At 46.9% G+C, this 16,079-nt stretch overlaps 1 protein-coding gene across 2 annotated transcripts in view; it reads right to left on the minus strand.

Moving 5' to 3' along the window:
- phip (PHIP subunit of CUL4-Ring ligase complex) overlaps positions 1-16,079 on the minus strand; it is a 122,237-nt gene that overhangs the window by 71,275 nt on the left and 34,883 nt on the right. For both annotated transcript variants that reach the window (XM_045695488.1, XM_045695487.1), the window contains exons 9-14: positions 7,925-8,050; positions 6,110-6,210; positions 5,954-6,024; positions 5,742-5,842; positions 4,415-4,455; positions 2,499-2,597 (exon numbers count right to left, since the gene is read on the minus strand). In XM_045695488.1, the coding sequence (XP_045551444.1) occupies positions 2,499-2,597; positions 4,415-4,455; positions 5,742-5,842; positions 5,954-6,024; positions 6,110-6,210; positions 7,925-8,050 (539 nt within the window). The remainder of the gene's footprint in view (positions 1-2,498; positions 2,598-4,414; positions 4,456-5,741; positions 5,843-5,953; positions 6,025-6,109; positions 6,211-7,924; positions 8,051-16,079) is intronic.

A 16,079-nucleotide genomic window follows, 5' to 3' on the forward strand; every position in this document is an offset into this window, starting at 1 on the left:
ATATATTACTACATGATTCCATATGATTCTATATGTTACTACATCATTCCAAATGATTCCATATGATTCTACATGTTACTACATGATTCTAAATGTTACTACATGATTCCATATGATTCAACATGATTCTACATGTTTCTATATGTTACTACATGATTCTATGTTACTATATGATTCCATATTATTCTATATGGTACTACATGATTCTATATGTTACTACATGATTCTAAATGTTACTACATGAATCCATATGATTCTACATGATCCCATATGATTCTACATGATTCTGCATGATTCTATATGTTACTACATGATTCCATATGATTATATATGTTACTACATGATTCCATATGTCACTACATGATTCTATATGTTACTACATGATTCCATATGTTACTACATGATTCCATATGTTACTACATGATTCTATATGTTACTACATGATTCCATATGATTCTATATGTTACTACATGATTCCATATGTTTCTATATGTTACTACATGATTCTGTTACTACATGATTCTATATATTACTACATGATTCCATATGTTACTACATGATTCCATATGATACCTTCTATATGGTACTACATTATTCTAAATGTTACTACATGATTCCATATGATTCTACATGATCCCATATGATTCTACATGATTCTATATGTTACTACATGATTCCATATGATTATATATGTTACTATATGATTCTATATGTTACTACATGATTCCATATGATTATATATGTTACTACATGATTCTATATGATTCCATATGTTACTACATTATTCTATATGATACTACATGATTCCATATGTTACTACATTATTCTATATGATACCATATGATTCTACATGATTCCATATGATTCCATATGTTACTACATCATTCCAAATGATTCCATATGATTCTACATGTTACTACATGATTCTAAATGTTACTACATGATTCTAAATGTTACTACATGATTCCATATGATTCAACATGATTCTACATGATTGTATATGTTACTACATGATTCCATATGTTACTACATGATTCTATATGTTACTACATGATTCTATATGTTACTACATGATTCCATATGATTCTATATGTTACTACATGATTCCATATGTTTCTATATGTTACTACATGATTCCATATGATACCATATGATTCTACATTATTCTATATGTTACTACATGATTCTATATATTACTACATGATTCCATATGATTCTATATGTTACTACATCATTCCAAATGATTCCATATGATTCTACATGTTACTACATGATTCTAAATGTTACTACATGATTCCATATGATTCAACATGATTCTACATGTTTCTATATGTTACTACATGATTCTATGTTACTATATGATTCCATATTATTCTATATGGTACTACATGATTCTATATGTTACTACATGATTCTAAATGTTACTACATGAATCCATATGATTCTACATGATCCCATATGATTCTACATGATTCTGCATGATTCTATATGTTACTACATGATTCCATATGATTATATATGTTACTACATGATTCAATATGTCACTACATGATTCTATATGTTACTACATGATTCCATATGTTACTACATGATTCCATATGTTACTACATGATTCCATATTTTACTACATGATTCTATATGTTACTACATGATTCCATATGATTCTATATGTTACTACATGATTCCATATGTTTCTATATGTTACTACATGATTCTGTTACTACATGATTCTATATATTACTACATGATTCCATATGTTACTACATGATTCCATATGATACCTTCTATATGGTACTACATTATTCTAAATGTTACTACATGATTCCATATGATTCTACATGATCCCATATGATTCTACATGATTCTATATGTTACTACATGATTCCATATGATTATATATGTTACTATATGATTCTATATGTTACTACATGATTCCATATGATTATATATGTTACTACATGATTCTATATGATTCCATATGTTACTACATTATTCTATATGATACTACATGATTCCATATGTTACTACATTATTCTATATGATACCATATGATTCTACATGATTCCATATGATTCCATATGTTACTACATTATTCTATATGATACTACACGATTCCATATGTTACTCTACATGATTCCATATGATTCTACATGATTCCATATGATTCTATATGTTACTACATGATTCCATGTGTGTTATTTCATAGTTTTGATGTCTTCAATATTATTATACAATGTAGAAATAGTAAAAATTAAGAAAAACCCTTGAATGAGTAGGTGTGTAAAAACGTTTGTCTGGTACTGTAAATCAAATGTAGTGTGTAGTGTGTGTGGTGTGTGTGGTGTGTGTAGTGTGTGTAGTGTGTAGTGTGTGTGTGTGGTGTGTGCAGTGTATGTGTGTGTGTAGTGTGTGTAGTGTGTGTAGTGTGTGTGTGTGTAGTGTGTGTAGTGTGTGTAGTGTGTGTGTGGTGTGTGTGCAGTGTGTGTGTGTGTGTGTACCCTGGTAACTTGGCCTGCATGTCCAGTAGAATGCTCCTCCACTCCTGCTGATGGAGCTGCCAGATACGAGCTGTACCATCCCTGCTGCCACTCACAAACCTACACACACACACACACACACACACACACACACACACACACACACACACACACACACACACGAAAGCAGTGTTATACACCGTAGGCAGGTGTGGAGAGAGTATGCAGAGTATGCAGAGTAAACAGAGTATGCAGAGCATGCAAAGTAAACAGAGTATGCAGAGTAAGCAGAGTATGCAGAGTAAACAGAGTATGCAGAGTTAACAGAGTATGCAGAGTATGCAGAGTATAAGGCTTAAACAGAGTATGCAGAGTATGCAGAGTATAAGGCGTAAACAGAGTATGCAGAGTATGCAGAGTATGCAGAGTATAAGGCATAAACAGAGTATGCAGAGTATGCAGAGTATGCAGACAATGCAGAGTATAAGGCGTAAACAGAGTATGCAGAGTAAGCAGAGTATGCAGAGTAAGCAGAGTATGCAGAGTAAACAGAGTATGCAGAGTAAACAGAGTATGCAGAGTATGCAGAGTATACAGACTAACCAGAGTATTCAGAGTAAACAGAGTAAGCAGAGTATGCAGAGTAAACAGAGTATGCAAAGTAAACAGAGTTTGCAGAGTATGCAGAGTAAGCAGAGTAAACAGAGTATGCAGAGTAAACAGAGTATGCAGAGTAAGCAGAGTATGCAGAGTTTGCAGAGTAAACAGAGTATGCAAAGTAAACAGATTATGCAGAGTAAACAGAGTATGCAGAGTAAACAGAGTATGCAGAGTAAACAGAGTATGCAGAGTAAACAGAGTATGCAGAGTTTGCAGAGTATGCAAAGTAAACAGAGTATGCAGAGTAAACAGAGAAAACAGAGTATGCAGAGTAAACAGAGTATGCAGAGTAAACAGAGTATGCAGAGTATGCAGACTAAACAGAGTATTCAGAGTAAATAGAGTTTATGCTGCACACTACGCCATCAAATCTCAGGTTCAATTTAAAAACCATCTTATCTGTCACACACACACACACACACACACACACACACACACACACACACACACACACACACACACAGAGGATAAACCCTTATCTGTCACACACACACACACACACACACACAGGATAAACCCTTATCTGTCACACACACACACACACACAGAGGATAAACCCTTATCTGTCACACACACACACACAGAGGATAAACCCTTATCTGCCACACACACACACACACACACACAGAGGATAAACCATTATCTGTCTCACACACACACACACAGGATAAACCCTTATCTGCCACACACACACAGAGGATAAACCCTTATCTGTCTCACACACACACACACACACACACACACACACACACACACACACACACACACACACACACACACACACACACACACACACACACACAGAGGATAAACCATTATCTGTCACACACACACACACACACAGAGGATAAACCCTTATCTGTCACACACACACACACAGAGGATAAACCCTTATCTGCCACACACACACACACACACACACAGAGGATAAACCATTATCTGTCTCACACACACACACACAGGATAAACCCTTATCTGCCACACACACACAGAGGATAAACCCTTATCTGTCTCACACACACACACACACACACACACACACACACACACACACACACACACACAGAGGATAAACCATTATCTGTCTCACACACACACACACACAGGATAAACCCTTATCTGTCACACACACACAGGATAAACCATTATCTGTCTCACACACACACACACACGCACACACACACACACACACAGAAGATAAATCCTTATCTGTCACACACACACACACAGAAGATAAATCCTTATCTGTCACACACACACAGAAGATAAATCCTTACCTGTCACTGCAGTTTGAAAACTGGATGCTGTCCACTTTATCCTGAGGGAGAGAGAGAAAGAGAAACAGAGAGAGAGAGAGATAGATAGAAAAGATGGCACGAGGCATTATATCTCTGAATATTCACTTTACACCTCAGAATCAGAGTCTGTCATTATCCCTCTACACCTCAGAATCAGAGTATCTCATTATCCCTCTACACCTCAGAATCAGAGTCTGTCATTATCCCTCTACACCTCAGAATCAGAGTCTCTCATTATCCCTCTACACCTCAGAATCAGAGTCTGTCATTATCCCTCTACACCTCAGAATCAGTCTGTCATTATCCCTCTACACCTCAGAATCAGTCTGTCTGTCATTATCCCTCTACACCTCAGAATCAGCCTGTCTGTCATTATCCCTCTACACCTTAGAATCAGAGTCTGTCATTATCCCTCTGCACCTCAGAATCAGAGTCTGTCATTATCCCTCTACACCTCAGAATCAGAGTCAGTCTGTCATTATCCCTCTACACCTCAGAGTCTGTCATTATCCCTCTGCACCTCAGAATCAGAGTCTGTCATTATCCCTCTACACCTCAGAATCAGAGTATGTCATTATCCCTCTGCACCTCAGAATCAGTCAGCCTGTCATTATCCCTCTACACCTCAGAATCAGAGTCTGTCTCTCTCATTATCCCTCTACACCTCAGAATCAGAGTCTGTCATTATCCCTCTACAACTCAGAATCAGAGTCAGTCTGCCATTATCCCTCTATACCTCAGAATCAGAGTCAGTCTGTCATTATCACTCTACACCTCAGAATCAGTCTCTCATTATCCCTCTACACCTCAGAATCAGAGTCTGTCATTATCCCTCTACACCTCAGAATCAGTCTGTCTGTCATTATCCCTCTACACCTCAGAATCAGAGTATGTCTATCTCATTATCCCTCTACACCTCAGAATCAGTCAGTCGCTCTCATTATCCCTCTACACCTCAGAATCAGAGTCAGCCTGTCATTATCCCTCTACACCTCAGAATCAGTCAGTCGCTCTCATTATCCCTCTACACCTCAGAATCAGAGTCAGCCTGTCATTATCCCTCTGCACCTCAGAGTCAGCCTGTCATTATCCCTCTGCACCTCAGAATCAGCGGCTGTCATTATCCCTCTACACCTCAGAATCAGCCTGTCATTATCCCTCTGCACCTCAGAATCAGAGTCTGTCATTATCCCTCTACACCTCAGAGTCAGCCTGTCATTATCCCTCTGCACCTCAGAATCAGAGTCAGCCTGTCATTATCCCTCTACACCTCAGCCTGTCATTATCAGTACATGCAGGTACTCACAGCGTGTGTCTCCAGCTCAGAGATCTTCTGTGGTTGTCCAGAACCAAAGTAGAACACTCTGATGATGTGGTCTGTACTCCCTGTAGCTAGGAACATACCCCCTGGACACACACACACTCAATCAACAGCAGATCCATAAGGTCAATTCTGATTTCCTTTATTTCACTTTAAAACTATTTGTAATGAAAATGTCAGACGGTGTCCATGGTTACCAGCGCTGAAGGAAGAGCAGATCATCTGGACTCCAGGTCTGGACCGCTCCGTGAACTTACCAGGCCCCTGACTGAACACACACACTAGCATTAACACTGACATTGTGTGTGTGTGTGTGTGTGTGTGTGTGTGTGTGTGTGTGTGTGTGTTCTCACCCGAACTTGAGAGTGCGTGCGTCCCACTGCCAGAAGCAGATGGTCCCGTCGGCTCCGGTGGAGGAGAGGAACCGCTTAGAACCGCTGACCAGAGGAGAGAACTACAACACAATAAACCAATCAGAGGAGAGAACTACAACACAATAAACCAATCAGAGGAGAGAACTACAACACAATAAACCAATCTGAGGAGAGAACTACAACACAATAAACCAATCATAGGAGAGAAACACAACACAATAAACCAATCAGAGAACTACAACACAATAAACCAATCAGAGGAGAGAACTACAACACAATAAACCAATCAGAGAACTACAACACAATAAACCAACCAGAGGAGAGAACTACAACACAATAAACCTATCAGAGGAGAGAACTACAACACAATAAACCAACCAGAGGAGAGAACTACAACACAATAAACCAATCAGAGAACTACAACACAATAAACCAATCAGAGGAGAGAACTACAACACAATAAACCAATCAGAGGAGAGAACTACAACACAATAAACCAATCAGAGGAGAGAACTACAACACAATAAACCAATCAGAGGAGAGAACTACAACACAATAAACCAATCAGAGGAGAGAACTACAACACAATAAACCAATCAGAGGAGAGAACTACAACACAATAAACCAATCAGAGGAGAGAACTACAACACAATAAACCAATCAGAGGAGAAAACTACAACACAATGAACCAATCAGAGGAGAGAACTACAACACAATAAACCAATCAGAGGAGAGAACTACAACACAATAAACCAATCAGAGGAGAAAACTACAACACAATGAACCATTCAGAGGAGAGAACTACAACACAATGAACCAATCAGAGGAGAGAACTACAACACAATAAACCAATCATAGAAACACACCACAATAAACCAATCAAAGGAGATAAACACAACACAATAAACCAATCAAAGGAGAGAAACACAACACAATAAACCAATCAGAGGAGAGGACTACAACACAATAAACCAATCAGAGAACTACAACACAATACACCAATCAGAGGAGAGAACTACAACACAATAAACCAATCAGAGGATAGAACTACAACACAATAAACCAATCAGGGGAGAGAAACACAACACAATAAACCAATCAAAGGAGAGAAACACAACACAATAAACCAATCAGAGGAGAGAAATACAACACAATAAACCAATCAGAGGAGAGAAACACAACACAATAAACCAATCAGAGGAGAGAAACACAGCACAATAAACCAATCAGAGGAGAGAAGCACAGCACAATAAACCAATCAGAGGAGAGAACAACAACACAATAAACCAATCAGAGGAGAGAAACACAACACAATAAACCAATCAGAGAGAACTACAACACAATAAACCAATCGGAGGACTACAACACAATAAACCAATCAGAGGAGAGAACTACAACACAATAAACCAATCAGAGGAGAGAACTACAACACAATAAACCAATCAGAGGACTACAACACAATAAACCAATCAGAGGAGAGAACTACAACACAATAAACCAATCAGAGGAGAGAACTACAACACAATAAACCAATCAGAGGAGAGAACTACAACACAATAAACCAATCAGAGAACTACAACACAATAAACCAATCAGAGGAGAGAACTACAGCACAATAAACCAATCAGAGGAGAGAACTACAACACACAAAAAACAATCAGAGAACTACAACACAATAAACCAATCAGAGGAGCGAACTACAACACAATAAACCAATCAGAGGAGAGAACTACAACACAATAAACCAATCAGAGGAGAGAAGTACAGGACTACAGGACCTCCCCCCTCCCCTACCTGTAGAGAGGTGATGGATGCAGAGTGGCCTTCCAGTACAGCTAGAGGAACACAGGTCTGAAGACACCATACTCTGATGGTCTTATCACAGCTACCTGCAGCTAGCATGGTGTTCTCATAGCTCACCTGGTGAGAGAGACACAGATATACACACACACACACACACACACACACACACACACACACACACACACACACACACACACACACACCTTAGGTTAGCAAAGCAAACCGTTAATTTGCAAGATGGAAGTGTGTGTGTTTTTTCTTGTTTAACTAACTATCATTGTGGGCACCAGTAATCCTCACAAGGATTGTAAAACAAGGAATATTCAGGAAGTCCAGGATCCAGTTGCAGAGGGAGGTGTTTAGTCCCAGAGTCCTTAGCTTAGTGATGAGCTTTGTGGGTACCATGGTGTTGAACGCTGAGCTGTAGTCAATGAATAGCATTCTCACATAGGTGTTCCTTTTGTCCAGGTGGGAAAGGGCAGTGTGGAGTACAATAGAGATTGCATCATCTGTGGATCTGTTGGGGCGGTATGCAAATTTTAGTGGGTCCAGGGTTTCTGGGATAATGGTGTTGATGTGAGCCATGACCAGCCTTTCAAAGCACTTCATGGCTACAGACGTGAGTGCTACAGGTCAGTAGTCATTTAGGCAGGTCACCTTAGTGTTCTTGGGCACGGGGACTATGGTGGTCTGCTTGAAACACGTTAGTATTACAGACTCGGACAGGGAGAGGTTGAAAATCACGACGCCAGGACAGCAGAGTCAATCACCACCTTCCGGAGACACCTGAAACCCCACCTCTTTAAGGAATACCTAGGATAGGATAAAGTAATCCTTCTAACCCCCCCCTCCCCCCCCCCCTTAAAAGATTTAGATGCACTATTGTAAAGTGGTTGTTCCACTGGATATCATAAGGTGAATGCACCAATTTGTAAGTCGCTCTGGATAAGAGCGTCTGCTAAATGACTTAAATGTAATGTAAATGTAAAATGTCAGTGAAGACACTTGACAGTTGGTCAGCGCATGCTCACAGTACCCGTCCTGGTAATCCGTCTGGCCCCGCGGCCTTGGGAATGTTGACCTGTTTAAAGGTCTTACTCACATCGACTATGGAGAGCTGTGTGTGACATTGCAAGCCAAGAAATTGTGAGATACAGCATTTACTTGTGAGATATAGCTTTTGATTGCTGATAGACCTAGTGTACGGTTCTGTCTGTCTGGTGGCTGACCTGCCTATCCTGATAGATAGACCTAGTGCACGCTTCTGACTGTCTGTCTGGTGGCTGACCTGCCTATACTGATAGATAGACCTAGTGCACGGTTCTGTCTGTCTGGTGGCTGACCTGCCTATACTGATAGATAGACCTAGTGTACGGTTCTGACTGTCTGTCTGGTGGCTGACCTGCCTATACTGATAGATAGACCTAGTGCACGGTTCTGTCTGTCTGGTGGCTGACCTGCCTATACTGATAGATAGACCTAGAGCACGGTTCTGACTGGTGGCTGACCTGCCTATACTGATAGATAGACCTAGAGCACGGTTCTGACTGGTGGCTGACCTGCCTATACTGATAGATAGACCTAGAGCACGGTTCTGACTGGTGGCTGACCTGACTATACTAATAGATAGATTTATTTAACCAGGTAGGCCAGTTGAGAACAAGTCCTTTATTTAACCAGGTAGGCCAGTTGAGAACAAGTCCTTTATTTAACCAGGTAGGCCAGTTGAGAACAAGTCCTTTATTTAACCAGGTAGGCTAGTTGAGAACAAGTCCTTTATTTAACCAGGTAGGCCAGTTGAGAACAAGTCCTTAATTTAATCAGGTAGGCTAGTTGAAAACAAGTTGTCATTTACAACTGCGACCTGACCAAGATAAAGCAAAGCAGTGCAGCACAAACAACAACACAGAGTTACACCGGGAATAACAAACATACAGTCAATAATACAATAGCAAAAGTCTATAAACAGTGTGTGCAAATGAGGTAGGATAAGGGAGGTAAGGCAATAAATAGGCCATAGTGGCGAAGTAATTACAATTTAGCAATTAAACACTGGAGTGATAGATGTGCAGAAGATGAATGTCCAAGTAAAGATACTGGGGTGCAAAGGAGCAAGATAAATAAATAAATACATTATGGGGATGAGGTAGGTAGTTGGATGGGCTGTTTACAGATGGGCTATGTACAGGTGCAGTGATCTGCTCTGACAGCTGGTGCTTAAAGCTAGTGAGGGAGATATGAGTCTCAGCTTCAGTGATTTTTGCAATTTGTTCCAGTCATTGGCAGCAGAGGGCTCGAAGTAAAGGCGGCCGAAGGAGGAATTGGTTTTGGGGGTGACCAGTGAAATATACCTGCTGGAGCGCGTGCTACAGGTGGGTGCTGCTATGGTGACCAGTGAGCTGAGATAAGGCGGGGCTTCACCTAGCAGAGACTTGTAGATGACCTGGAGCCAGTGGGTTTGGCGACGAGTATGAAGCAAGGGCCAACCAACGAGAGCATACAGGTTGCAGTGGTGGGTAGTATATGGGGCATTGGTGACAAAACGGATGGCACTGTGATAGACTGCATCCAATTTGCTGAGTAGAGTGTTGGAGGCTATTTTGTAAATGACATCGCTGACGTCAAGGATCGGTAGGATGGTCAGTTTTACGAGGGTATGTTTGGCACCATGAGTGAAGGATGCTTTGTTGCGAAATAGGAAGCCGATTCTAGATTTAATTTTGGATTGGAGATGCTTAATGTGAGTCTGGAAGGAGAGTTTACAGTCTAACCAGACACCTAGGTATTTGTAGTTGTCCACATATTCTATGTCAGAACCGTCCAGAGTAGTGATGCTGGACGGGCGGGCAGGTGCAGGCAGCAATCGGTTGAAGAGCATGCACTTAGTTTTACTAGCATTTAAAAGCAGTTGGATGCCACAGAAGGAGAGTTGTATGGCATTGAATCTCACTTGGAGGTTAGTTAACAGAGTGTCCAAAGAAGGGCCAGATGTATACAGAATGGTGTCGTCAGCGTAGAGGTGGATCAGAGAATCACAAGCAGCAAGAGCAACATCATTGATGTATACAGAGAAGAGAGTCAGCCAGAGGATTGAACCCTGTGGCACCCCCATAGAGACTGCCAGAGGTCCGGACAACAGGCCCTCCGATTTGACACACTGAACTCTGTCTGAGACGTAGTTGGTGAACCAGGCGAGGCAGTCATTTGAGAAACCAAGGCTGTTGAGTCTGCCGATAAGAATGTGGTGATTGACAGAGTCGAAAGCCTTGGCCAGGTCGATGAATACGGCTGCACAGTACCGTCTCTTATCGATGGCGGTTATGATATCATTTAGGACCTTGAGCGAGGCTGGGGTGCACCCATGACCAGCTCGGAAACCAGATTGCATAGCGGAGAAGGTATGGTGGGATTCGAAATGGTCGGTGATCTGTTCGTTAACTTGGCTTTCGAAGACCTTAGAAAGGCAGGCAGGATAGATATAGGTCTGTAGCAGTTTGGGTCTAGAGTGTCTCCCCTTTGAAGAGGGGGATGACCGCGGCAGCTTTCCAATCTTTGGGGTTCACAGACGATACGAAAGAGAGGTTGAACAGGCTAGTAATAGGGGTTGCAACAATTTCGGCGGTTAATTTTAGAAAAAGAGGGTCCAGATTGTCTAGCCCGGCTGAGTTGTAGGGGTCCAGATTTTGCAGCTCTTTCAGAACATCAGCTATCTAGACTTGGGTGAAGGAGAAGTGGGGGAGGCTTGGGCAAGTTGCTGTGGGGGGCGCAGGGCTGTTGACCGGAGTAGGGGTAGCCAGGTGGAAAGCATGGACAGCCGTAGAAAAAAGCTCATTGAAATTCTCAATTATCGCAGATTTATCAGTGGTGACAGTGTTTCCTAGCATCAGTGGGGTGGGCAGCTGGGAGGAGGTGCTCTTAAACTCCATGGACAGTGTCCCAGAACATTACAGTTTCACATAACTTTTTTGGAGTTTGTGCTACAGGACCTAGTGCACGGTTCTGACTGTCTGTCCTTCCCTAGCGGAGCGGTCCATCCATAGCAGTCCATCCCTAGAGGTCCATCCCTAGAGGTCCATCCCTAGCGGTCCGTCCCTAGCGGTCCATCCCCAGCGGAGCGGTCCATCCCTAGCGGTCCATCCCTAGCAGAGCGGTCCATCCCTAGCGGAGCGGTCCATCCCCAGCGGAGCTGTCCATCCCTAGCGGTCCATCCCTAGCGGAGCGGTCCATCCCTAGCGGAGCGGTCCATCCCCAGCGGAGCAGTCCATCCCTAGCGGTCCATCCCCAGCGGAGCGGTCCATCCCTAGCGGTCCATCCCCAGCAGAGCGGTCCATCCCCAGCGGAGCGGTCCATCCCAAGAGGAGCGGTCCATCCCAAGCGGAGCGTTCCATCCCTAGCGGAGCAGTCCATCCCTAGCGGTCCATCCCAAGCGGAGCAGTCCATTCCTAGCGGAGCAGTCCATCCCTAGCGGAGCAGTCCAGCCCTAGCGGTCCATCCCTAGCGGAGCGGTCCATCCCTAGCGGTCCATCCCTAGCAGTCCATCCCTAGCGGTATATCCCTAGCGGTCCATTGATAGCGGTCCATCCCCAGAGGTCCATCCCTAGCAGTACATCCCCAGCAGTCTGTCCCTAGCGGTCCAGTCCATCCCTTGCGGTCCATCCCCAGTGGAGCCTTTCATCCATAGCGGTCCATCCCCAGTGGTCTGTCCCTAGCGGAGCGGTCCATCCCTAGCGGTCCATCCCTAGCGGAGCAGACCATCCCAAGCGGAGCAGTCCATCCCTAGCGGAGCGGTCCATCCCTAGCGGAGCAGTCCATCCCTAGCGGAGCGGTCAATAGCGTTCCATCCCTGGCGGTCCATCGCTAGCGGTCCATCCCCAGAAGTCCGTCCCTAGCGGTCCATCCCTAGCGGTTCATCCCCAGCGGTCCGTCCCCAGCGGTCCGTCCCTAGCAGTCCGTCCCTAGCAGTCCGTTCCTAGCGGAGCAGTCCATCCCTAGCGGTCCATCACCAGTGGAGTGGTCCATCCCCAGCGGTCCGTCCCTAGCGGTCCATCCCTAGCAGTCCGTTCCTAGCGGATCAGTCCATCCCTAGCGGTCCATCCCCAGTGGTGCCGTCCATCCCTAGCGGTCCATCCCTAGCGGTCCATCGCTTGCGGTCCATCCCCAGCGGTCCGTCCCCAGCAGTCCGTCCCTAGAGGTCCATCCCTAGCGGTCCTTCCCCAGCGGTCTGTCCCTAGCGGTCCATCCCCAGCGGTCCGTCCATAGCGGTCCATCCTTAGCAGAGCGGTCCATCCCTAGCGGTCCATCCCCAGTGGATCCTTCCATTCCCAGCGGTCCATCCCTAGCAGTCCAGTCCATCCCTAGTGGTCCATCCCCAGTGGTGCCGTCCATCCCTAGCGGTCCATCCCTAGCAGTCCATCCCTAGCAGTCCATCCCTAGCGGTCCATCCCTAGCGGTCCATCGCTAGCGGTCCATCCCCAGCGGTCCATTCCTAGCGGAGCAGTCCATCCCTAGTGGTCCATCCCCAGTGGTGCCGTCCATCCCTAGCGGTCCATCCCTAGCAGTCCATCCGTAGCAGTCCATCCCTAGCGGTCCATCCCTAGCGGTCCATCGCTAGCGGTCCATCCCCAGTGGTCTGTCCCTAGCGGTCCATCCCTAGAGGTCCATCCCTAGCGGTCCATCCCTAGCGGTCCATCCCCAGCAGTCCGTTCCTAGGGGAGCGGTCCATCCCTAGCGATCCTTCCATCCATAACGGTCCATCCCTAGCGGTCCATCCCTAGCGGTCCATCCCCAGCGGTCCATCCCCAGCGGTCTGTCCCTAGCGGTCCATCCCTAGCAGTCCGTTCCTAGGGGAGCAGTCCATCCCTAGCGGTCCATCCCCAGTGGAGCGGTCCATCCCTAGCGGTCCATCCCTAGCGGTCCATCCCCAGTGGAGCGGGCCATCCCGAGCGGTCCATCCCTAGCGGTCCATCCCTAGCATTCCATCCCTAGCGGTCCATCCCTAGCATTCCATCCCTAGCGGAGCGGTCCATCCCTAGCGGAGCGGTCCATCCCTAGCAGTCCATCCCTAGCGGAGCGGTCCATCCCTAGCATTCCATCCCTAGCGGTCCATCCCTAGAGGAGCGGTCCATCCCTAGCATTCCATCCCTAGCAGTCCATCCCTACCGGTCCATCTCCAGTGGAGCCTTCCATCCCTAGCGGTCCAGTCCATCCCTAGCGGTCCATCCCCAGTGGAGCGATCCATCCCTAGTGGAGCGATCCATCCCTAGCGGTCCATCCCTAGCGTTCCATCCCTAGCGGTCCATCCCTAGCGGTCCATCCCTAGTATTCCATCCCTAGCGGTCCATCCCTAGCGGTCCATCCCTAGCAGAGCGGTCCATCCCTAGCATTCCATCCCTAGCGGTCCATCCCTAGAGGAGCGGTCCATCCCTAGCATTCCATCCCTAGCGGTCCATCCCTAGCGATCCATCTCCAGTGGAGCCTTCCATCCCCAGCAGTCCATCCCTAGCAATCCGGTCCATCCCTAGCGGTCCATCTCCAGTGGAGCCTTCCATCCCTAGCGGTCCATCCCCAGTGGAGCGGTCCATCCCTAGCGGTCCATCCCCAGTGGAGCGGGCCATCCCGAGCGGTCCGTCCCTAGCGGTCCATCCCTAGCAGTCCGTTCCTAGCGGAGCAGTCCATCCCTAGCGGTCCATCCCCAGTGGTGCCGTCCATCCCTAGCGGTCCATCCCTAGCGGTCCATCCCTAGCGGTCCATCCCTAGCGGTCCATCGCCAGCGGTCCATCCCCAGCGGTCCGTCCCTAGCGGTCCATCCCGAGCGGTCCATCCCTAGCGGTCCATCCCTAGCGGTCCATCCCTAGCGGTCCATCGCTAGCGGTCCATCCCCAGCGGTCTGTCCCTAGCGGTCCATCCCTAGAGATCCATCCCTAGCGGTCCATCCCCAGTGGTCCGTCCCTAGCGGTCCATCCCCAGCAGTCTGTTCCTAGGGGAGCGGTCCATCCCTAGCGATCCTTCCATCCATAACGGTCCATCCCTAGTGGTCCATCCCCAGCGGTCCGTCCCTAGCGGTCCATCCTAGCGGTCCATCCTAGCAGAGCGGTCCATCCCTAGCGGTCCATCCTTAGCAGAGTGGTCCATCCCTAGCGGTCCATTCCTAGCGGTCCATTCCCGAGCGGTCCATCCCTAGCAGTCCATCCCCAGTGGTGCTGTCCATCCCTAGCGGTCCATCCCTAGCGGTCCATCCCCAGGCGGTCCGTCCCCAGCGGTCCATCCCTAGAGGTCCATCCCTAGAGGTCCATCCCTTGCGGTCCATCCCTAGCAGTCCGTTCCTAGGGGAGCAGTCCATCCCTAGCGATACTTCCATGCCCAGCGGTCCGTCCCTAGCGGTCCATCCCTAGAGGTCCATCCCTAGCGGTCCATCCCCAGCGGTCCGTCCCTAGCGATCCATCCCTAGCAGTCCGTTCCTAGGGGAGCGGTCCATCCCCAGCGGTCCGTCCCTAGCGGTCCATTCTAGCAGTCCATCCTAGCAGAGCAGTCCATCCCTAGCGGTCCATCCTTAGCAGAGCAGTCCATCCCCAGCGGTCCATCCCCAGCGGTCCATCCCCAGTGGAGCCTTCCAGCCCCAGCGGTCCATCCCTAGCAGTCCAGTCCATCCCTTGCGGTCCATCCCCAGTGGAGCCTTTCATCCCTAGCGGTCCATCCCCAGCGGTCCGTCCCTAGTGGTCCATCCTAGCGGTCCATCCTAGCAGAGCGGTCCATCCCTAGCGGTCCATCCCCAGTGTAGCCTTCCATCCCCAGCGGTCCATCCCTAGCAGTCAAGTCCATCCCTTGCGGTCCATCCCCAGTGGAGCCTTTCATCCCTAGCGGTCCATCCCTAGCGGTCCATCCCCAGCGGTCCATCCCTAGCAGTCCATCCCTAGCAGAGCGGTCCATCCCTTGCGGTCAATCCCCAGTGGAGCCTTTCATCCCTAGCGGTCCATCCCTAGCGGCCCACCCCCAGCGGTCCATCCCTAGGAGAGCGGTCCATCCCCAGTGGAGCCTTTCATCCCAGGCGGTCCATCCCTAGCGGTCCGTCCCTAGCGGTCCATCCTAGCGGTCCATCCTAGCAGAGCGGTCCATCCCTAGCAGAGCGATACCATCCCTAGCAGAGCGG

This window comes from Salmo salar, chromosome ssa15 (assembly GCF_905237065.1).
Source record: "Salmo salar chromosome ssa15, Ssal_v3.1, whole genome shotgun sequence".
Lineage (NCBI taxonomy): Eukaryota > Metazoa > Chordata > Actinopteri > Salmoniformes > Salmonidae > Salmo > Salmo salar.